General features: G+C 43.6%; 2 protein-coding genes across 4 annotated transcripts in view; one reads left to right on the forward strand and one right to left on the reverse strand.

Annotated features, from left to right (window-relative positions):
* SNAPC3 (small nuclear RNA activating complex polypeptide 3) overlaps nucleotides 1-20,068 on the forward strand; it is a 34,895-nt gene extending 14,827 nt beyond the window's left edge. For both annotated transcript variants that reach the window (XM_068422269.1, XM_068422270.1), the window contains exons 6-9: nucleotides 7,652-7,734; nucleotides 9,064-9,228; nucleotides 10,267-10,374; nucleotides 12,131-20,068. In XM_068422269.1, coding sequence (XP_068278370.1) covers nucleotides 7,652-7,734; nucleotides 9,064-9,228; nucleotides 10,267-10,374; nucleotides 12,131-12,278 — 504 coding nt within the window. In that variant the 3' untranslated portion in view covers nucleotides 12,279-20,068. The remainder of the gene's footprint in view (nucleotides 1-7,651; nucleotides 7,735-9,063; nucleotides 9,229-10,266; nucleotides 10,375-12,130) is intronic.
* A 593-nt stretch (nucleotides 20,069-20,661) lies between these two features.
* PSIP1 (PC4 and SRSF1 interacting protein 1) overlaps nucleotides 20,662-24,062 on the reverse strand; it is a 39,212-nt gene continuing 35,811 nt past the window's right edge. For both annotated transcript variants that reach the window (XM_068423759.1, XM_068423758.1), the window contains exon 17: nucleotides 20,662-20,890. In XM_068423759.1, the coding sequence (XP_068279860.1) occupies nucleotides 20,827-20,890 (64 nt within the window). In that variant the 3' untranslated portion in view covers nucleotides 20,662-20,826. The remainder of the gene's footprint in view (nucleotides 20,891-24,062) is intronic.

Here is a 24,062-nt window from a genome sequence, read left to right on the forward strand (position 1 = left end):
GGGTTTTGTGATTTTATTCTTTGCTTTTTGTTCATTGGGCATTGATTAATGGGATGAAATCTAACAAGTCCAAATGTCGGATGTAGCACCTGGGACGGAAGAATGCCGGACGCAAGTATAGACTGAGAGAGGAGTGGCTGGAGAGCAGCCCTGCAGATCTGGGGGGCCTGATTGACAGCAGGCTCAGTGTGAGTTAGCAGTGTGCCCTGGCAGCCAAGAGGGCAAACCACATTCTGGGGTGCAACACAGCATAACCAGCCGGTCAAAAGAGGGGATTATCCCACTGTATTTAGCATTGTGTGGCCTCACCTTGAGTGCTGTGTGCAGCTCTGGGTCCCACAATTTAAGAAGGATGTAAAGGTCTTTGAGTGCCTCCAGAGGAGTGCAACAAAGCTGGTTACAGGGCTTGACGGCATGTCCTATGAGGAGCAGCTGAGGACTCTGGGTTTGTCTAGTTTGGAGAAAAAGGAGTCTGGGGCGACCTTATTGCTCTCTCCAGCTTCCTGAGGAGGGGAAGTGGAGAGGGAGCTGCTGATGTCTTCTCCCTGGGATCCAGCAGCAGGACGCGTGGGAATGGCTCAAAGCTGCACCAGGGGAGGTTTAGACTGGACATTAGGAACCATTTCTTTACCAAGAGGGTGGTCAAACACTGAAACAGGCTTCCTAGAGAGGTGGTAGATGCCTCATGTCTGTCAGTGTTTAATAGGCATTTGCACAATGCCCTTAATAACATGCTTTAATTTTTGGTCAGCCCTGAATTGGTCAGGCAGTTGGACTATATGATTGTTGTAGGTCCCCTCCAGCTTAAGTATTCTGTTCTATTCTATTCTGTGCTCTTTTTTTGGTTTGGTTTGGTTTCGTTGTAAACAAGCACCTTAGTCAAACCAACATCAAGGGGATGTTTAAGAGAACTGGGCAATATTGCGGTATTTTATTACACAGATATGGATACTTTTAACAAGGATCCGGGATCTTTTATGTGGTTACTACTACTATTGGGATTCCCTGGAGAAACATAATAGGGCATCCCTCCTTGCAAACTGAAGGATAATGAAAAGTCTGGGAGGAAGGAATGTCTGAGTCATACCTCTGGCCAGCATTAATCAGGAAAGACCTGACTCAGATGCCCAAGATATTTGTAACAGTGGCTCCCTTGGCCTTCTGTTCACTATGACGAACAGCTGGTTTATGAAGTTTAGAGCAGCTTTAAGGGCCTGGCTAACTCAGAACTGCTGTGACCCACAAAAGTAGGTAAGGAGTTGCCAGAGCATGGCAGTACTTAGACTTTGTGGTTGGAGAGCCACAGAGGGCGTCAATAACAGAACTGAAACAAATTGTCTGAATATGAAACACTTTCCTACCACTGTGGCTTCGTGCAGGTCATCTCCAGTCATGAGTCCCATCTCTGGCCCCAGTGTCTGCATTTCTTGTCTTTTGACACCTTAGAGTTAATAGCTCAAAGAGACCTCTGGGCATAAATGAGCATTCATTCTCTGTTAATAAACACACATAAGGCTGGCCTGGGGATCCAGAGTGCCTCGTTGTCTACGGTTTTGCTATTTGAATCGTATTTAGCCAGCTTATGCCTCTGTACTCAGCCTGTAAAATAGTTCATGCTCACTTCTTGTCTTCCACTCTTTCTTTGCCTTTTCTTTTCCACTGTAATCTTGGGCAGGTCATAGGCTACCTCCCGACAGACATGTAAGAAGTTTGTCAGGATTCTGTGACTTAATGAGCAGCGAGCAACTCCCAGGTGTCACTCTTCCCCTGTGATGGCTCTGCTTGAGAAGGACCCTCACCTCCATTGTCATCTCTTACTACGCAAACTGATTTCTTACGGTATTTCTTCCCAGTTACAGGGGCGACTCATAATGGCACAGGTTAGTTCTCTGGTCCATCTGTGGTGCTTCCCAATGGGGTTGGAGTAACCATAAAGCACCTGCATCTGTACTGAGCACTAGTAGCAGATGGGGGTAGAATCACCATGGCAGACACCAGGGCTGATGTAGCTGCAGTGCCCATCGTTGAGGTTAAAGTAACTACAGTGCCCGTTGCTGGAGTTGGAGTGACTGCAGAATGCATCATCAGGGTTGGTGTAACTGCAGTGCCTGTTGTTGGAGTTGTAGTGATTGCAGTATCTATTATCGGAGTTGGTATGGCTACAGGACCCATTGCTGGGGGTAGAATGGAAGCAGTGGCCATCACAGGGGCTGCAGTGGCTGTGGTGCAGGTTGCTGAGGCTGGTGTAGCTGTGGTGCCATCGTGGGAGCTGGAGTAGCTGCAGAAGTCGAGTAGAGGCAGTGGCTGTTGTGAGGGGTGCAGTGGCTGTCGTGGGGGTGCTGAAGCTCACTGGGGCGGCGGGGGGGTTGAGTGCCTGGCCCTCATCCTTGCTGGGGTTTGAGTAGATGTAGTGGCCATTGTGGGGGCTGCAGCGGCTGAGGTGGCTACGTAACACCTACACCTGCACCAATACTTAATTTTATAGCACACCTGAAACACATCCAGAAAAATCAATGTCATTTAGATAGCCCCGACCATTCTCAAAAATCTGCCGGAATCAGCTTGGCAGAAAAGGGAATAGTACTGTTTCCCAAAGTAAAATTCAAAGTGTAATTATTAACAATCAGCTAAAAGATGCCTGGAGTACGCAGATGAAGTCGCTGCTACTGATTCACGGTTAAAGCTGCCCATCATTGTGTCAGAGAGATAAGAGAATTGGAATGGTAACGGCCCAGTTTATCACAGCATAACTCAGTATCAAACCCCATAGCAGAACAATGCATTTTGACCAGCACCCACTGCTAAACCACACATAAACCCTAACACGGAATAAGCAGTAACACAGCACATATGGCAGGTAAGGCAGCATTACAATACTCATCTCTGAGAAAAGCTCTATAAAAACATGAGATAACACTTTGCTCAAAAACTACATGATGTGAGCTGTCTGTTTTAATTTTCAGCCCCTCAAAGGAAGAAATCTAATACTCTCAACTAAGCTATCCGGGTCTCTTCCCTCTGGAGCTGGGATTCAAACTTATCAGGGCAACCTGTCAGAGCCCTCTCAAGCCTAGCTCCATGTTGGGTGCCAATACATCTGTCAGAGATTAAAGCTGGGCTGGCTATTAAATTGATGGCAGACTCTCTCTGGAAGGAACACCTTCCCCCCCTGACAGAAGGGGAAAGAAAAGAGAAAAGGGAGAGAGAGTTATGACTTGGAAAGTTAAAATGGTTTGAATAAACTATAACAATGAAAAAGAGTACAATAATAATAATAATAATGAAAATAATTAAATATATACAAACCCAAGACTGAGCTCCCCCGATGATGGTCAATGTCACCAATGGCGCTGCACGGCAGGCTCCAGGAAGGCCCAGACTGGGCTCAGCCACAGGCAAGAACTGGATTCAGGAACGCATGGATTGGGATCCAGGGCACAAGAAAAAGAGTCCTCTTCGGACGCTGGCCATAGAAGAAGAGACCGAGACCCTTGTGATCCCTCAGCTTTATACTGAGAATGACATGTATGGGATGGAATACTTTGTTGGTCAATTTTGGATCACCTGTCCTGTCCACTCCTCCCTGCAGGTGTGACCCCCCCTTCGGCTCTTCACTTGTAATTAATGAGGAATTCAGCAGTGACCTTGGTTTCTCTAAGAACAAGTACAGCAAGAGCCTTTCTGCATAACATCCCTACCGGTGCCTCAGTGATAACTATAAACTTCACGTGTTATCAGTCCTAGAAGGAGACACTGTCTGCAAAACACGCAGTTAGTTTCAGAAAGTGCAGTTACTTCAAAGAAACTTAGCTGAAAGTAAAAATCACTGACGGGAGAATTGCTTCTGTCTTAGTCCAAACACCAAGTTATAGAAATGGAGTGAGCCAGTCACCATGTTAATCCACCATGGAAAGGAACCAAGCTCCTTAAAGTCAGCCTTCCCAAGTCATTATCTGTTTGACCTGCCTGAACACGCATCTGTTGATGAATAAATATAACTTTTACTTCTCTGAGAGCTGGCACACAGTGTAATTAGAATTGTAAAGGATAGGACCACTTCACTGTGATAAAACTATTGGAAAGATACTTTATCAAAACACTCCTAAGGCCCATGAATGAAGGATTTCTTGCAGTTTTCTATATACTTGAAGAAAATACAGGATTTAAATAGGCTTTGTGCAATACCTGAATGCCAGTGTATAATTGCAGATAAGGTTTTTTTTCTGGAAGATCATGAAGCACTGTTTTTCTTCAAAGTGCAATTGAAAATATGGAAAAAATTGTATGCTGTAACTTACACGTCAGCTGTGTGTGTATACAGTGTTGTCTTATCATCACTTGTATGTGTTGTAGCTGTGGACGGTTCCATATACAGCATATGCACAATGGCTCCCCTGAGCAGCAGTCAGCATGGAAGTGTTCCACTCCGAAGTGGTTTGAGAGGGTTTAGTCTATGTCCTTCAACCACTCCTCACTTCCAGTAATGAATGCTGTGTAAAGTAGCTGACCTGTTTTCCCCAGCCTAGGACAGACTTGCGTGCTAGCTGTATTGCTCTTGCAACAAAGGTGATTTTTTTTTTTTCTGTTTTTTTTCTTCTGCAATAAAGTACCTGAACAATATGGTTCCCAGCTTGCTGTGGGTTTTTGATCTGAGGCATCTCCCTGCTTCAAGGTCCACTGCAGAAGGCTATCTCCCACTTCTTGTAACTGTCTCTTAAGCCCTGTACATTATCAAACTGTCGTGGACTGCTTTCCGATGTTGATGCGGGCTGGATGGAGCTCAGGCGCTGACTGGTTTTCACAATCTATGCTTGCTTGTTCTGAGGAATGTCGCGGAGGTGTTACTTCGCCGCAGTAGCTGTGAATGTTCATGTTGCTGCTGCTTCAAACTGATCATATCATGTGTTGTGATCAGTTTGATAATATTCACTGCTATCTGGCCTCAGTCTTTAAGGAGTTATAGCAGAAACCAAACCAGCACCCTCTCATATGCCAGAAAGAACTTGGAAGAGCACAATTTAAAGGTAAAAAAGTCATACGGATAAAAAAGCACAACCTTTCCTGGTCGTCTTCTCTCTGCTTGAGTTACTTGTTTATATAAGGGCTGTTCTGACAGCAACAACAGAGATGGAAATTATGGGAAACAGATGTATGACTTAATTAAACAACTACTCCTTTCTTAGATGTTAAATAACATTTGTATCTAAATAAAAAGTTTGTATGTTTTTTCCCCTCTTAATTTTGGCTATATATATATATCATGTCAATCTGTTCCATTTCTTTCTCCTACTGTATAGCTGTTTCTAAGTTGCAAAACCACACACAATATTTTGCATAGAATCACAGAATACCTTGAGTTGGAAGGGACCCATAAGGATCATTGAATGCAACTCCCTGCTCCTCACAGGACTACCTAAAATTAAACCATATGACTAAGAGCATCATCCAGATGCTCCTTGAACTCTGATAGGCTTGGTGCTGTGACCACTTCCCTGAGGAAGCTGTTCCAGTGACCAACCACCCTCTCAGTGAAGAACCTTTTCCTAATGTCCAATCTGAACTTCCCCTGACGCAGCTTCATTCCATTTCCTCGTGTCCTGTTGCTGGTCACCAGAGAGAGGAGATCAGCACCTCCCCCTCCGCTGCCCACCTTGAGGAAGGTATAGACTGCGATGGGATTGCCCCTCAGGCTTCTTCTCTCCAAGCTGAACAAACTAAGTGACCTTAGCCACTCCTTGTACGTCTTGCCCTCAAGGCCTTTCACCATCTTGGTCGCCCTCTGCACACACTCTAAGAGTTTGATGTCCTGCTTACAGTGAGGTGCCCAAAACTGCACACAGTGCTGGAGGTGGGGCACACCAGCGAAGAGTGGGACAATCGCCTCCCTCGACTGACTGGCTGTGCTGTGCTTGATGCACCCAAGGACATGGTTGGCCCTTTTGGCTGCCAGGGCACACTGTTGACTCATATTCAACTTGCCATCAACCCAAACCCCCATATCTCTTTTCTTGGTTCTTCTCTCCAGCCTCTCATCCTTCAATTTGTAAAAATATGATATGTCTCTAATTTTTAGCTTTGGGAGACAACAGCTCTGTGAATGTTGTTGTGCAAGCAGTCTGGATAGATAAACAGAAAGACTTGATTGATTGTGCTATTTCAACAAGGTGTTTTCATGTTCTTATTTATTTTGTTCCTTCTCAAGGAGATGCATGCAGCTGGAGTCTGTTTTTTTATGGATGGATATGATTTTACCTGAACAGTTCTGTAGTCCCGCTGCAGATTTTATTACATGTGTAATGGAGGCTCATGGGTTAGCTCAGTTTCTTCAGATAATTTGGAATCTGATGAGTCTTGCATTGCTGGTATAAGTGCCATCAATTGTTAATTACCTTTGATAGAGAAGACTGGTACAGATGGCCTGTCTGTATGTGACAAATTTTGTAATTAAGGGGGAATTTTGAAGGATGCTAGATTTTCTTCTGAGCCCCCAGAAGTGAGGTGATTGGACCTTCCAAAATTGCATGCCTGTGCTGTTTATATAGATGTGACCAGGGACTGTTGCCACATGGCTGGTGTGTGTGTGTGTGTGTGCACATGTATAGGGGACAGGACTGCAATAATTCTCTGTCATTCCAGCAAAAAGTATTTTGTGGTGTGGTCTGTCCTGATCAGGTATACTGGGTCTGGCTGGGATGGAATTAACTTTCCTCACAGCAGCTCATGTAGTGCGGTGCTTTGCAATTTTGGCTAGGCAGGGTCGATAACACACACCAGTGTTTTGGCTATTGCTGAGCAGTGCTTGCACAGCCTCAAGGCTGTCTCTCCAGGACCCCCCAAGGCCAGTGGGCTGGGGGTGGGCCAGAGGCTGGGAGGGCACGCAGCTGGGACAGCTGACCCAAACTAGCCAAAGGAATATCCCATGCCAGGCAGTGTTGTGCTCAGCAGTAACAGCCGGAGGAGAGGAGGAGGGGGGCCATTCATGGTTAAGGCATTTGTCTTCCAAAGCAGCAACAATGTGTGCTGAGGCCCTGCTGCCCAGGAAGTGGCTGGACATTCCCATCACTGATGGAAAGTAGAGCATAAATCTCCTCTTTTTGCTTTGCTTCTGTGCACGGCTTTTGCTTTTCTCATTAAACTACATTTATCTCAACCCACAAACTTGCCCATCTTTATTTTCTTCCCCCTGTCCTGTTGAGGGGTGTCAGTGAGAGAACAACTGGGTGGAGGGACTGGCAGCCAGCCAAGGTCAACCCACTACATCTTGCTAATTTTTTAAAATATTAGTCTTTTTTAAGTCAATGCTGTGCAGTTACTTAGTTTGTGCAATTTGTGCAATGATGCTTGTGTTCTTGTTTTGTGTTTTTGTAGAAACCTGTAACTGCTATGATGGGGATAATAATAAGAGAAGAGCACTAAAATAACCTGTAATGGCTTGAGAATATTAGCAGAGCTACTGCATAGCCGGCAGTCGTATAAGCCTTGTTGTCACATCAGCATGTAAAACCAGTGCAAAGCTTTTCTTACAAACCTGTAGAATGAGGTGTCTTAATATAATTTAGATACCTGAAGTGCTTGGTTTTTGATATGTTCTTGTTTAAGGTGTTTAATCTCTCATAACACTAATGCAGACTTATCTCTTTTTCTCTCTCAGGATCTCTACAAATCTGCTTTCTTTTACTTTGAAGGCATCTTTTATAATGATAAAAGATACACAGAGTGCAGAGATCTGAGCAGGTACAGTATTTGTAGATGTTGACTAAGGAAAACCTTAAGGGACAGGAAATTTATTCCATTTTGTTTATAATTTTTGGTGTTTTTAAGACTGGAATGCCTAGTCTATGAAGCTAGAATGGACTTTTCTTACTATCTTTTCATGTTGAATTGATTTTTACATAGAAGTTTAACTTTACTTGCTCTACTTATTCCTTCCACTCTCCTTGTGAAAAGGGGATGAACGCATTTTTTTCCCTGCAAATCCTCTGTTGGGGTGGGATTGCTGTGGAAGGTGCCAGGTGCCAGTCTGTACTGGCTTTTTAAGTGCTCTCCCTAGTTTTTATGACCACCAAAAGACTTGCCTGTGAGGTAGAAGATGGGTCAGAAAGACGACAAGTTCAGCTGTGTGGGAAGTCAGTTGTTCTGTTCAGTCTTGAAAATATGCTGAATGCCTTCATGGTGAAGTCAGCAAGGGGGCTGTGTGACAGTTGGGAAAAGAAATCTGAGATGACATTGCCAAGAGTCTTAGGTGTCTCTTCTTTGGAACTATAGCTCATACTGGTTAAGCACAAGTCATACCCATTTAAACTCTACATAGTAGTTTATTTTAAGGAAGTACGGGCTTGCTGACACACCAGTGAGATTTAGGAGATCGAGATGTTAAAATGGATGGCATGGAAGAGCTGTGAGATTGGCCTCTGTTCTTGTTATGCCAGACATAGTGTGTGACTTTAGAGAAATTAATTATTTTGCTCCTTCTCTTTCTGTCTGTGAGCAACAATGATCTTCATGGAAGGGCTTTTGATAAATACGTAGATACTAGAAGTGAAATGACTTGTACATAGGAGTGTACTGAAAAGCCAAGGAATAATTGCAGCAGTGGCCAGTGCCCTTCCAGTGCTATGTTTTGGGAATGCAGTTGTCAGCTTTGTGTTTCTCCTTGGCAAAACCAAAAAAAGCTTTATAACACTTTAGAACAAAGTCATTGACCAAGGGAGCAAAAATGACCTGCTGGTAAGTTGAATTATTGGAATGCTGGAGAAGTGTCGTGCTGCAAACAACTTGACCTGAATGGGTGCCATCAGGAGAGTATACTCTGACTAGAACTCCTGGGGAAGCTGGCTGGTGGGGATTTAAAGGCAGGTGTTCTGCAAGAACAGTGCACAGTTCTGTGAGGTTGTGGTATTGCTGTGAAATTACCTTAAATTAGTACAAAATGTTGTGAGCTGTTTTGAGTTCCATCTTTTAAACTGTGTCTCAGTGAAGAGTTTTGCGTGTTCCCCAAGGCCTTCATTTTCTGTGCATTCATAGTTTATAGCATTGCTACGCTGATGACCTTTCTGTTTTCAGAACTATTATTGAGTGGTCAGAATCACATGACAGAGGCTATGGAAATCTTCAGTCTGTGAAAATGGAGGACTACACATTTAATGACTTGTCACTCAAAATTGGCTTTCCATACCTTTTTTGCCACCAAGGGAACTGTGAGCACATCATTATCATCACAGGTATAAGGTAAGTTACTGCTCTTTGGGAGTCCTTAGGCAGTTGAAAGCAGGCCTTCTGTGGACAAACTTCAGACGTTAAATGCTGAATATTTGTTAGACTAACTTTAAGATTATTCCGTTGCTTTCTGCAGGGCTTTTTAAAGATTTTATTCCACATACATGTGACTACCTCAGCCAGGAAGAAAGTAATCTCCCTTGCATTTTTTTTTTTAATAATTTGCATAAAAAGGCTGCTTTCTAACTAGCATGGCATAACTGTGGTATGGGAGGAATAGCACCCACAGTGAAAAGCTCTTTCTATGTGAAGCCCATGTGTGGCAGATTTACATACTGAATCTGGAGCACCAGGGAGCAGAATGGTGTTAATGGTTCTAATGGGAGTCAGCTGGACTTGTTAGTTCAGACTTGGTGCCAAGGGGGAGGAACTAAAAAGAGAACAGAGGCATGGAAATAGTGGGCTGACATGGATAGGAAAGGGCAAGAAGGAGGAGGTGATAGTGGGTGTGAGGTGGCAACCACATCAATAGTATTGTGTGTACTCTGTTCAGTGTGTAAGGGGTGGAGAGAGCAGTCCTTTGATTGTCTGAAGTGGGTGACAGATCATTGTCGGTTGCCAGAAGCCTGATGTACCTAAGCATTGTTAATAAATGGTGCCTTCCAAGAGGAATACAACCCAAAGAAGGGCATAGATGTTGCAAGTAGATGATATCAGGATTATGTGCCTCTAAAGGTTCAGCTGGTGATGTTTTTGCCTGTTAGTATGTGTAGGAAATAAAAGCTTTGAAAAGACTGTCTAAAGTAGATGGTCTGAAGACTTCTGAGTTACTACACAAATTGAATTTACTCCTGACCATAAAATCCACAAATGGTACAACTAGCGATCTATCTCTAGGTCTTCATCTGTGTTAAGAAATGCTAAGCAGAAGTCTAGTCATAGTTTACACAGGAATTTAAATTTATCTTCAGTGTCCATGCTTATGTTCAGATGAATTCTAGTATGGGTGAGTATTTATTGTATTTTATGCATACATTTATTTCCCTCAAGGCTCATTCATCATGATGACTGCCTGGACAGGAACCTCTATCCCTTGCTAATCAAGAAACACTGGTTATGTACCAGAAAATGCTTTGTGTGCAAAATGTATACAGCCAGGTATGCTACATTCTCGATCCCTTTAAGTTGTCTTCTTAAATAAGTCTTTCTAGGTGCTGCTACTAACTTAAAAAAAAATCAAAGCTCTGTACGTATTTGATCAGGTGCGTGAATAATCTTCATGCAAGTATTCTGAGATCTTACTGTTCAGGCAGTTGTCCTCTCCCTACCCAGGAAAAGGCCTCCTGCAGGTAGCATTCATTTGGAGATGATGATTCAGGATGATCAAAAGAACTGAAACGATGAAGAGGTTAATTATTTGGCTCAGGTTCTTTTGCATACATAGAGCTCGGCTCTCAATCAGTTACTTTTGAAAAATCTTACTTTTGGAGAAAAATGCTGCATTTTTCCCCTGTGACAAGACATGTGATTCAAATTCATTTGCCAGAAGTCGTACAGAGCTTTCATAAAATCCAGCATCTAAGCAGAAGGAAGTATGGATCCGTCCAACTTTAATACAGTAAAATCTGGAGATTTTTAAAAGATGTATAGCTTTCTCCACAGGTAAACTCCTAACCTCTTCCTGAAAATTGTGCTGTGCAGCTGTACTTGAAAGAACTTTTTGTGATGCACAGATTTTCTGCAGTTAAGAGAGGAGAATGTGTGCTCTTTATACTTTTTAGTGCTGTTTACTTAGACATGAGAAAGCCTTTCAATAGACACAGTAGAAATTTCTCCAAAGGAATTCTACAGACTAGGCTGGGCTCCCTGATTTTATAGGTCTGAACGATTTATTTACAAAATACCCACTGCCCTTTTTTTCCCCTAGAGCAGCTTACACTCAGCTTCAGTTTGACACAGCAGCTGTGTCCTTGTTATCTTGTTTGTTTGGCCTTAGACTTCCGCGGAATCAGGCAAAGAGCCAATTCCCCTCGTGATGGGAGCCCATCGTAGTGTTCCTAGTGGAGCCTCTGGAATGCCTTCACGAGTGGCTATAATCTGTGAGGCGTTTGGCCATAAGGGGAGGTAGAGCCAAAGGGTCAATATGGGGGAAAGATGGGATGGGGAGGGCATGACCAGAGGTGATGTAAATGCATTAAATTAAAATCAGGATTAAGCACTAAGTGGGGAGATGCTAAACCATGGATAGCAGAGCTGCTTTGGCTGGCTGTCCTGTATGTTCTAATCTGTGCAGGTAGCATCTTTAATCGCTAGAGGCCTTGAGCTGTCATGGCCTCTGAGTGCTACCATAAATAATTGCTCAGTGACACGACAGGTCTTCCTTGTACAGGCAGCTGTGTTCATGGTAACTTCACTGCTTGCTGGAGTGTGCAACAATCCTCTCCTTGTCTTGTCTGCATCATCCAGGCCCTTCTTTTGCACTTGTAAATGGATTTGGATATTACTCAGAGTGGTTTGGGTCAGTCACATGTCTGCTCTGTATCACAGTTTCTTACCTTAAAGGAAAAAGGATTTCTCTTTTATGACTTAAATGGCCGTAGGGTGGACAGAAGATCCCTGTCGATTTTTTTTTTGGTTATGCACTGTACCAGCTACACAGGTTTGAGGAGTTCCTCGGGAGCTGCTGCTATAGCAGTGTAAGATAGCAGCTGGGATTGACGCTGAATAGGTGTAGAATATGGAAAAGAGCTGTATGCCTGGGGTGGGAGATATGCCATATACGTAGTACCTGGTCAGTATAACATTATTACTGATGTTTGGTGCTGCCATGCCTGACTCTTGAGTAAAATGTTGAGATGTTTGTCACAAATGTGTTGGACTCACATGGAAAACGCTTGTCTGTTGTAACCTGCAGGTGGGTAACCAACAAAGACAGTCTGGCACCAGAGGATCCTTGTTTCTTCTGTGATGTTTGTTTTCGGATGCTCCATTATGATGTGGAAGGCAATAAACTGGGGGAGTTTCTTGCATATCCTTATGTCGATCCTGGGATTTTCAACTGAAACTGCCATGAGCCAGCATGAATTCAATGAACTACATTGGTGAATCTCTGGCTGTTAAAACCACCAAATGGCTTGAGTTTTGAACATGCTGCTGGGTTTTGGGTTAGGCTTTTAATCCTCTCCCCTGAGGTGGATCGAGCCCTTTGCACTTGAAGTCTTTCTGGTGTACTTTTCTCAGTAAGTATGATTTTAAAAGATAAGTTAGGATGGAAAAATATGCTCAGACATCCATTTTATTGTAATCAGTTAAATTTTTTAATACACTTTTGACAACAATACAGTAGTTTGGAGACTATGGATTCTAAAAATACGGTCGTTTAAAGAGAGAATACCTTGCAAAAGCAGCCGTGAATTTGAGAAGTTCTGTGCACCCAAAGCTCTGTTAACCTCAAAGGATAAGAACGTGGTCTTTGGGCCATCTTACCTTGAAAACTCTGGCAGTTGTCATCTCTGAACAAGGGTGGATAGCACTGAATTTGTGGAGAGGAAAATGCTTTCTGACAGAGAAGTTCAGAGTGCTTGTTAACTTCTAAGGTCTTTCCTGCAAACATGGGAGTGCTTGCATGTGCAAGCTACTGCTGTCCGTGTGTTCTGACTCTGAGCACTGATTCTGTGAAGAGTAAACTACATTTCACATATTACTAAATTGCAGCCTGCCTTTCAAATAACTTTGTTAACTGTTTACAGTGCATGCAGGTTTAACTGTTGATAAAGTAGCGTTCATTGTGCACTTCTTTTTTTTTAGTATCATTCTGTTACTGTAAGTATTGTTTTTTATTAAAACGTGACCAATTTGTACTTGCTAGTCTGATGTTAAGTTGAAACCGTGCTTGCTGAGACAGAATATACTCAGTGCCTTGGTTTTTAAAGTCATCTGCAATTCAGGGATTTTAGTGGAGATCTTTGCTGTTTAGGAAAGCTAGTAGCGCTAACTGCTTTTCTTTTGAAAGCTGCAGCTATTTCTTGAAAAAAAATAGTTCTGGTTGGTGTAAAAGACAGCTGACTCTGATAACCTGTATACAGAAATGTATTTGACAGATTGAATTCTATTCAGGTCCTGTGGCTGCAGATCCTGCAAGTGCTTACTTGATTCTCTTAGATGTCTTGAAACAAAAGTGTCTTGAGCATTTGCAGGATTCCAATCATCATTTACCGTTTCCCAACAGCTTTCTGGTGGTGTCTTAGGTCATGTGAATATAAATCTGTGCCTTTTTTTGACAAAAAGGTGATTTTTTTTTTGGTCTTGTAAGTCAGCCAGCTGTTGGCCTGTGTATTTTGAAAACACAGTAGTGAACCAAGCACTTGTAACAGCAGGCAGTGATAGTTCTGTCACCCTTCAGGAATCTGCAAAAGAGGCAGTGCCCTGCCCACCACAACTGTCATGGGTTAAACTGCGAGGGCTGGATTGCTTTGTGGTGCTGTAGCAGCTGCTTTAAAGATCCTGCACAGTACAGACAGCTCTGGTTGCAACTTTAGTATTTGCCTCATAAGTTGCTACTCTTCATCTTTCCCCAATGTCCTCCTTTCACCTGTCTCCTGGTAATGTACGGGCTTCCCAGTCCTCTTCAGTATTGGAACTGAGATCGTGTAGACAGCTGACATAATTTCTAAAGATAGCATTTGCTTGTTTCATGGCTTTGTATGTTGAGTTCTAAGGCAACAGTCAGCAGACTTTTTGTGTTGGTTTTTTTTTTTTTCTTTCTTTAGCAGCAGGGAGAAGGGAGTGGCCAAAATATGAATTTATTCTTTCATTAAACTACTTCTGCCTCAGTATGCTATCTTTCACCCAACCCGTTTACTTTTTTTCCAGTAAAAAGTTGTGATCAAATATATTTCAAAATCGCTGTCCCTGCAGATTAAGAAATTTTGCTTGGGCCAGTCCCTTACTTCCAATAAGGCCAAGAGAAGCTGGCCACAGTCTGGGTGTGGGAGTTGAGTGCATCCTGTGCTCAACTACAGAACAGAGAAGCACTCATACTAGAAGCTGCAGTTTGTGTGTTCTGGTCCTATTTCATATAGAAAAATTCAACTTAAATGACAAATGGTACAAAAAGGTTACACTAAATCATAGTCTTTAAAGATACGTTAGTTCCCAGGAGCTGTCACAAGGACGGCTGGGTCTGGTCTTCATTTAATGTGTCTTTCTGAATGAGTCCTTTTGAGTGAAATTCAGCATTGCACCCAGCTGCCCATTTGTAATTAAATTTCTATGACACCAGCTGGATATTTGTGTTCTGGCTACTTGTTAAATGCTGTTAGTGTTTCAGTGATCAAAACTTCCAAGTAGGTTTATTACCTCATGATGAAAAATGAGAAAATAATTTTTTTAATAATCCCTTGTCTGTGTGTTTGGTATTTATATCCGTTTCTTTTTCTTTTCTTTTTTTTTTTTTTTTTTAAAGCAAGACAATCGGCATTTTTTTCTTATAAATACCTGTTATAATAAACTGGATATAAGGGTGTGGAACTTTGAGATTATTTGAGTTATATTTAAATGAAAATTTAAGGGCCATGCCTGCTGATATGTGAAGACTTGTGTCTGTAATTAGCAGAGGAAGCAAAAAGGCTAGAGTATTAAAAACTGTAGTTGAATCTAAGAAAGGATTGACCTGAATCTGTGCTTGGCTTTTTACTTTGATCTTTTTTAAACGCATAGTGATTTGGCAGTATGAGCCTTTGTAACTTATTTCAAACTTCCAAAAGGTCTTGGAGATTCTCTCCTTAATTAAAGTTTTTGCCTTGCTGACCAGATGGCAACCCAGAACGCTGTTTCTTGTGTTGAGGAAGAGAGGCCCCTCCATGGTGTAAAGTTCCAAAGCAAAATCTGATTTATACAGACAGTGTCAATTTCCATTGCTAGCTGAGCACTTGTAACATTATCACAACAGCCCCCCCTGTGCACTTGAATGATGAGCAACTCAACAGGGCTGCACACTATTTTAAGCTGTGGTAAACTTGACTCTTGAAGTAGGGATGCTACTGTCAAAACTAACTCCGCTTTAAATTTTGTACATTGACTGCGGTTTGTTTCCTTTCTGCAAAAAGTATCAGCCTTATTCCTTGGGAGACTTCAGTGTGACTGCCTAGTCAGTTCTTAGCTGTCAGAAATAGTATTTGTGTCTTTCAAGAGGCACAGCTCATGGACACTGAGGCATCTTGGAAGGTCGGATGACCATTTGTGCAGTCAGTGAGATGCTGTGAATTGAGGTTACTTCTGGCTTGTAAATGGGCAGTAAACTCAGATGGTAAAAGCCCAAGCAGCTGAATGGATAGGGCATGACCTCAGTGACTTGCAGCACACTGTCAGGAGGTTCACCTCTGCATCCATCTCATTAACCCTTTGAAGTCGTGGCACGGTTGACCCATTATCTCTGAAACAGTTGTGAAAGGCAGACATGTGTTACGTCATCAACACTTGTGTGAAAACAAGGTGGATTTGGCATACTTGTCAAATACACAGTACCTCCTTTTTTTGGTAAAAGGGGGTTTGATACAAAGGAATGGTCAAAATTTAGAAATGCCTATATGAGAATTCCTGTTTATTTTGAATTAACATCTTTACAGGAACACTTCTGAGAGTGAAAGTTGTTTTAGTTTCCTAAAGCAATAAAATACATCTTGTGCCTAACTGTATGTAGAAATACGCAAATTCCAGTGTACAGTAACTACCTTTAAAAAAAAAGCTTTTGATACTGTCTCACCCAGTATCCTCCTCGGCAAAATGTCCAGCATACAGCTGGATAAACACATAATGCAATGGGTGAGCAACTGGCTGACAGGTAGGGCTCAAAGAGTTATAGTAAATGGGGTTACATTGGGCTGGTGACTGGTCGCTAGTGGGGTTCCTCAGGGATCCATCTTGGGGCCAGTGATCTTCATTAATGATTTGGACACAGGACTTGAAGGACTACAAGTTTACTGATGACACAAAATTGTGAGGAGCTGTTGACACTCCTGAGGGCAGATAGGCCCTGAGAGAGACCTAGATAAATTAGAAAGGTGGGCAATCACCAGCTGCATGAAGTTTAACAAGGGAAAGTGCCGGATTTTGCACCTGGGATGTGGCAACCCTGGATGTACATACAGACTGGGGAATGAGAGCAGCCCCGCGGAAAGGGATCTGGGGGTTCTGGTCGACGGCAAGTTGAACATGAGCCAACAGTGTGCCCTGGCAGCCAAGAGGGCCAACCGTGTCCTGGGGTGCATCAAGCTGGTCGAGGGAGGTGACTGTCCCGCTCTAGTGTGCATTGGTGCGGCCTCACCTTGAGTACTGTGTGCAGTTTTGGCCGCCACAGTATAAAAAGGGTATGAAGATACTAGAGTGTGTCCAGAGGAGAGCCACAAAGATGGTGAAGGGTTTAGAGGGGAAACCGTACGAGGAGCGTCTGAAGTCACTAGGTCTGTTCTGCCTGGAGAAGAGAAGACTGAGGGGAGACCTCATTGCGGTCTGTAACTTCCTCACAAGGGGAAGTGGAGGGGTAGGCACTGACCTCTTCACCCTGGCGACCAGTGACAGAACTCAAGGGAATGGCAGGAAGATATGCCAGGGGAGGTTTAGGTTGAATATTAGGAAAAGGTTCTTCACCCAGAGGGTGGTGGAGCAGTGGAACAGGCTCCCCAGGGAAGCAGTCATGGCGCCAAGCCTGACAGCATTCAAGAAGCATTTGGACAATGCCCTCAGACACATGAATTCTGGGGCTGTCCTAGGCTGGGACAGGAGTTGGACTCGATGATCCTTATGGGTCCCTTCCAACTCAGGACATTCTATGGTTCTATGATTTATTTGGAAGCAGAATTAGAATGCTGCGGTTGGATGGTCTAGCTGTATGGCCGTGTTAGTCTCTTCCCTTAACAGCAGTCTGTTGTGGAATGCTAGAGACTGACGAAACTTGGGATCATAGAATGATTTGGGTTGGAAGGGACCTTAAAGACCATCTAGTTCCAACCCCCCTGCCACGGGCAGGGACACCTTTCCACTAGACCAGGTTGCTCAAAGCCCCATCCATCCTGCCCTTGAACACTGCCAGGGAGGGGGCAGCCACAACTTCTCTGGGCAACCTGTTCCAGTGTCTCACCACCCTCACAGTGAAGAATTTCTTCCTAATATCTCATCTAAATCTACCCTCTTTCAGTTTAAAACCATTCCCCCTCATCCTGTCACTCCATGGCCTTGAAAAAGTCCCTCTCCCGCTTTCCTGTAGGCCCTTCAGGTACAGGAAGGCTGCTATAAGGTGTCCCCAGAGCCTTCTCTTCTCCAGGCTGAACAACCCCAACTCTCTCAGCCTGTCTTCATAGGAGAGGTGCTCCATCCCTCTGATCATCTTCGTGGCCCTACTCTGGACTCACTCCAACAGCTCCATGTCCTTCTTATGTTGGGGCCCCAGAGCTGGATGCACGTGGGGTCTCAGGATCTATGGAGGCTAAACAACAGGGCCATCTGCGGAGGATAGTTTCATACCAGCAGCTGCCATGGCTATCAGTCTTCCAGGTTTAACTTGAGGTACTGTCTTCAAGATCTGAAAGCTATTCAGTTTTGGTATATGAACACCTTCCATTTCATTACACAAGTACATACTCATTATGCACATGAAAAGCTTTGCAAGCAATTTTAGCATTTAGCAACTACTTGTGTGGTTTTACCTTTGCGTGGGAGATTGCTGTGTTCAAAATCTTAACTTTATTGCTGCAAACTAAAACCTCTTTCCATGCAGTTTTAACTTCCAGTAATCATATGAGTGGATTCTGCTTTGTAAATATAGGCTTCAATATTTCATCATTAACCTTTTTAAATGCTTGTAGCTTGGTACACTTTAATTTCCCAAGGCAGCCAGCGTGTTACTACAAAGTGCTGCTGTAACAGTGCCACACTGTTTTGTGCAAAAAGCCATTTATGAGCGTGCTTCTTTAATGTGGAGGTCTTCCCCCAGGCACTCTTCACATCTCTTCTCCCATTGACTAACAGGGCTGTGAAGTGAGAACAGAGGGTATTCGGCTGCTTGCCACTTCAGGCAGGCAGGTAGAGCAGAAGTAGAACCATTGTGGTAAATACGCAAACATCATGTTGTTAAGATCAGTACAGATGGATGCACATGCATGTGCTTCTATTCATTGACATAAATGATAGAGGAGTAATAAGAAATGGTAAAAAATATGTTTGCATCTATAAAAGTACTCAATATAGTGAAGAAGTCTTTAGAAAGCATGCAGCATATTCTAATATTAAAAAGTCTCCTGTACAAATGCAACAAAACAGGCTCCACAAATTCAGCTGCTGGTGAACAATGCTGTTGTTGAATGTTCAAGTAAATACTCTCCTGTTGGCTTTCCCACATTACCAAACCTATAATCCTGCCTCATCTTAACATTACAGCTAGTTTAGAGACTCTTGAGAGCAAAAATAAACGTAATGGGTTCTGCTGAAGGACAACCTATAGAAGCGGTTAACATCATCTAGGTGTACCACTATGTAAACAGACAGTTAAAAGTTGGTCACACTACTTCAAACAGGCGTTAGCAGCAGCTTACATGCAGTGACCACATGTTTCACACAAGGTCTCTGAAAGACTGGTGTATTTAGCAGGGAGAAAAACATTCACTGTTATGAATTCTGGCAATTACATTAAAAAAATACTAACTAGCACAAATTAGCAAAGATGACCAAGTGGCAGTTCTGAACACAATAAATGTAATACTGCTTGTGCAGGGAGTAACTAGATCATTCTTTTTTTCTGTGCCTCTGGTCACTGTAGGGAGGATTTCTTTGTTGTTACTTAAACCATGCAAGTGAAGAGACGGGGAGGCTAGGGCTATGATCCTAAAACTTATGCAGGTTGCTATTCTAGTCTGTTAGGAAGGGGGGGGAAAAAAAGCAAGAAGGTAGTGCTAGGGAAAAAAATTTTTCAGAATTAGGAGGCTGAGTAAGGAGGAGTTACTTCATAGTAGTGCGCTATTTCAGTGAAAAAAAGCATTATCCTCAGGATAAGTGTCACACACAGAGTCTGGAAAACAGGGAATTTTGAAAGCAGTGCTGAAGTTACTGACCTTCACCTGATCATGACATATTGAGTGTCGAAGTTCCTTTTTCCTGTTCCTGCTGCTTGGCACTACTGGAAGAGCAGAACTGCAAACAAAAGTAAAGATCGTACCAAGTTGTTGAACCTGAAATGAGGAAAAGCTATATACCTTCTTTTATACATGGGAAATGCCTTTTCTCCGTACTACTCTGGGTAAGAACAAAAGAACAACAAAAACCCAGGTGGGCTGACTGAAGTCATGGCAGCAATTTACAAGGCATGTACACAAGAAATAATTCCACTTCTCTGTATTTGATACCATGCTGTTTTGGTCAGGCTGCAGTACTGAAAACTCCTCCTTGTTAAATGGTGTGAGTTAAAGCTTCAGAAGCACTTGTCTCCACCAGGCTGTAATCATGTTTTTCTGTTGCTGCCTTGAAGCTGACACAATACAGGGTGATATGTATACGTAGAACAGTCACCTTCCCTGATACCCCCTCACAAGATTCTTAGGACTATTAAACTCTAGTTTCTAACCTGGCCGGCCTATTGTCAAATACTGTTTTCCAGTTGCATACAAGTTGTTCCTAGTTCTGATGTTAGGCAAAGTGTGTGTTTCAAGAAAGAATTTTCAGAGGAGCTTGTACCTCTTTTACTCCCTTTCATGCCTTCAGGAGTTTTTCTTAAAATACTTTACCAGTGTTTCTGTTAAAATTCAAATTAGAAATCCCCATTTGAATGCCAAGGCAATAAAATCGAAATAGTACTAAAACCAGACACTTGCTGTTCCTATGAATGTTTTTGTCTATACAAGTTAGTATTAAGAACCAGTCTCTCTTTTATCAGTTTAAATTCTTTAATTTCGTAAATTGTTGAAGACAGTGAGCAGTGTGCATCAACAGGTTGTTGACATGAAAACACATTTCTTTCTAGTATACTTATTATACCAAAAGCATACCATAGAGTCACATTGAAGTAAATTGGCACAATGAGTTTTGCAAGAACAGAACTAAACTTGTTTAAAAAAGTGATTAAGTATACTTGTACATTAACATTTTAACAGCTATAAAACGCTGCTTCGAACTCCTACAAAACACAGTGAAAAGACATCCCAACAGGAGTTGAAAAACTATGCACAAACAGAGGTCAGTATCATAGGAGGAGAGTAGGTTTTATACAAATGAAGCAATTGGACAGTTAAAAGTATTTACACTTTTTCCTGCTATTAGCTAGACAAACATACAGTAGTCAAATAAAAATATACTACAACTCTAAGTCCTGTAACATGTAAGCATTTGTTTTCTAACTGGAATTTTCATCTTTTGAAATGTGTTACCTGTTAATACTGGACAAAACTATTGGCAAAAGTGTTTAAATACTTTTAAACCAAGATTAAAGGGGCTTTTATTCCACAGAATTTAACTTTAAAATACTATGCTTATAAAATTATTTAAAACTTTCAGCAGTTTATAGATTTCAAATGCAAAACTTAACGATCCCCTGTAATTTGTACTTTAAAAAAGACTCCAGTAGTGTCATTTGCTTTCAAAGGCAGAATCTTTTGCTGGCTTGTCAAGCTCTCTCTCTTCACCACATGTCCTAGAAACAAAATAAAGCAGCATTAACGACCATATAAAAATGCAGAGAGCAAGACTTACTTGAGATGAATTTGTACAGTCTAGAGTAAGTGATGCTGATGTACATTCAGCAGCAGATGAAGTCTGTAGAACTGAAGCAGGGGGTGATGCCAGGTGTCTAGCTTCTCTCTTACATTGACTGTCCCCAAATGTGAAGTTAAGCTGGTACTGATTAACTTGATGTTCCTGTATGTGACCAGCTGTGAATGGCAGTCATTCAGAAGTAGTTCGTGTTCCCTTCAGGCAGTCCTCCCCAGTCTGCTGCCAAACATAGGTCAGCCCAGGTGGAAAAGTGCTCTGGCTTAACTTACCTTACCTTACCAAATGTAACTTTTCTTAGTAGCCAGAGATAATGCACTATGTGTCCCAAACACTGAGATAACCTCAGGAAGCAGTATATATTTTTACCAAATGAGAACAGAAAGATGTTCTGAAGTGCTAATCACATCAGAAGTACGAATTTACACAACTTCTGTCTTCCAAAATTTCTGAAGTACATCTTCAGAAAGGTACAGACATGTCTTGCCTCTAATTACAGAATCACAGAATCAATCAGGTTGGAAGAGACCTCTGGGATCATCGAGCCCTGACACTACCATGTCAACTAGACCATGGCACTAAGTGCCATGTCCAGTCTTTTCTTAAATACATCCAGAGATGGTGACTCCACCACCTCCCTGGGCAGCCCATTCCAATGTCTAATGACCCTTTCTGACTTCCTAATGTCCAACCTGAACCTCCCCTGGCGAAGCTTGAGGCTGTGTCCTCTTGTCCTATTGCTAGTTGCCTGGGAGAAGAGGCCGACCCCCACTGCACTACAACCTCCCTTCAGGTAGTTGTAGACTGCAATAAGGTCACCTCTGAGCCTCCTCTTCTCCAGGCTAAACAACCCCAGCTCCCTCAGCCGTTCCTCATAGGTCATACCCTCCAGACCCTTCACCAGCTTGGTCTCCCTCCTCTGGACTCGTTCCAACACCTCAACATCTTTCTGGAAGTGCGGGGCCCAGAACTGGACACAGTACTCAAGGTGCGGCCTCACCAGTGCCGAGTACAGAGGGACGATCACTTCCCTAGATGGGCTGGCTACACTATTCTTAATAGAGGCCAGGATGCCATTGGCCTTCTTGGCCACCTGGGCACACTGCTGGCTCATGTTTAGCCAGCTGTCGATCAGCACCCCCAAGTCTCTTTCCGCCGGGCCGCTCTCTAACCACTCTTCCCCCAGCCTGTAGAGCTGCATGGGGTTGTTGTGGCTGAAGTGTAAGACCCGGCACTTGTTCTTGTTGAACCTCATGCTGTTGGTCTCAGCCCATCTATCTAACCTGCCCAGATGCCTCTGTAGGGCCTTCCTACCCTCCAGTAGATCAACACTCCCACCCAGCTTGGTGTCATCTGCAAATTCGCTGAGAGTGCACTCAATCCCTATGTCTAGATCATCTATAAAGATATTGGACAGCACCGGCCCCAGAACTGAGCCCTGGGGAACACCGCCAGTGACCGGCCGCCAGTTGGACTTTGCCCCATTCACCACCACTCTCTGGGCTCGGCCATTCAGCCAGTTTTTAACCCATCGAAGAGTCCACCCATCCAAGCCCCGGGCAGACAGTTTGTCCAGGAGGATGCTGTGGGAGACAGTGTCGAATGCCTTACTGAAGTCTAGACAGACTACATCCACAGCCCTGCCCTCATCTACTAAGCGGGTCACTTGGCCATAGAAGGAGACCAGGTTGGTCAAGCAGGACCTGCCTTTCATGAATCCATGTTGGCTGGCCCCGATGCCCCGATTGTCCTGCATGTGCTGTGTAATGGCACTCAGGATGATCTGTTCCATCACCTTGCCTGGCACCGAGGTCAGGCTGACAGGCCTATAGTTCCCTGGATCATCCTTCCGACCCTTCGTGTAGATGGGCATTACATTTGCTAATTTCCAGTCAGCTGGAACTTCTCCAGTTAACTGGGACTGCCGGTAGATAATAGAGAGTGGTTTGGCAAGTTCATTTGCCAGTTCCTTCATTACTCTGGGGTGAATCCCATCTGGGCCCATAGCCTTGTGGGTGTCCAGCTGGCAGAGCAGGTCACTAACCGTCTCCTCCTGGATCATGGGAGGTTCACACAGCCCCTCGCCCCTAACTTCAGGCTCTGGGGGCTGAGTCTCCTGAGGACAACCGGTCTTTCCATTAAAGACTGAGGCAAAGAAGGCATTGAGCACCTCTGCCTTTTCCTCATCCCCTGACACTACACTACCCTCCTCATTCAGCAAGTGGTGGAGGCTCTCCTTGACCCTCCTTTTGCTGTTGATGTATTTGTAGAAACTCCTTTTGTTATCTTTGACTGTAGCAGCCAAATCAAGCTCTAATTGAGCTTTGGCCCTTCTAACCTTCTCCCTACACGACCTGGCAACATCCCTACAGACCTCCCAAATTACCCGACCCTCCTTCCAGAGCAAATAGGCTCTCTTTTTTTTCCTTAAGTTCTAGCCTAAGTTCTCTGTTTAACCAGGCCAGTCTTTTCCCCCAACGGCTTGTCTTCCTACACACAGGGACAGCCTGCTCCTGAATATTTAGCAATTCCTTTTTAAAGCACGTCCAGCCTTCCTGGACTCTTTTGCCCTTCAGGACCGACTCCCAAGGGACTCTGTCCACCAACCTCTTAAACAGGCTAAAGCCTGCCTGCCGGAAATCTAAGGCAGAAGTTCTGCTCTTGCCCCTCCTTACTTCCCCCACTATCGAAAACTCTAACATTTCGTGGTCACTATTCCCCAAGATGGCCACCGACCCTCACATCTCCCACTAGTCCCTCCCTGTTCACAAACAACAGGTCAAGCAGGGCCCCTCCTCTAGTGGGCTCATTTACCACTTGCATGAGGAAGTTGTCCTCCACACATTCTAGGAACCTCCTAGATTGCTTCCTCTCTGCCATGTTGTATTTCCAGCAGACATCCGGCAAGTTGAAGTCGCCCACGAGTACAAGAGCCAGCGACCTGGCGGCTTCTGACAGCCACTTGTAAAACGCCTCATCCGCCTGCTCATCCTGGTTGGGTGGTCTATAACAGACTCCCACCGTAATGTCCGCCCTGCCGACCTTCCCCCTGATCTTCACCCATAAACATTCAACCTTGTCATCCTCACCATCAT

Source organism: Nyctibius grandis, chromosome Z (assembly GCF_013368605.1).
Source record: "Nyctibius grandis isolate bNycGra1 chromosome Z, bNycGra1.pri, whole genome shotgun sequence".
NCBI lineage: Eukaryota > Metazoa > Chordata > Aves > Nyctibiiformes > Nyctibiidae > Nyctibius > Nyctibius grandis.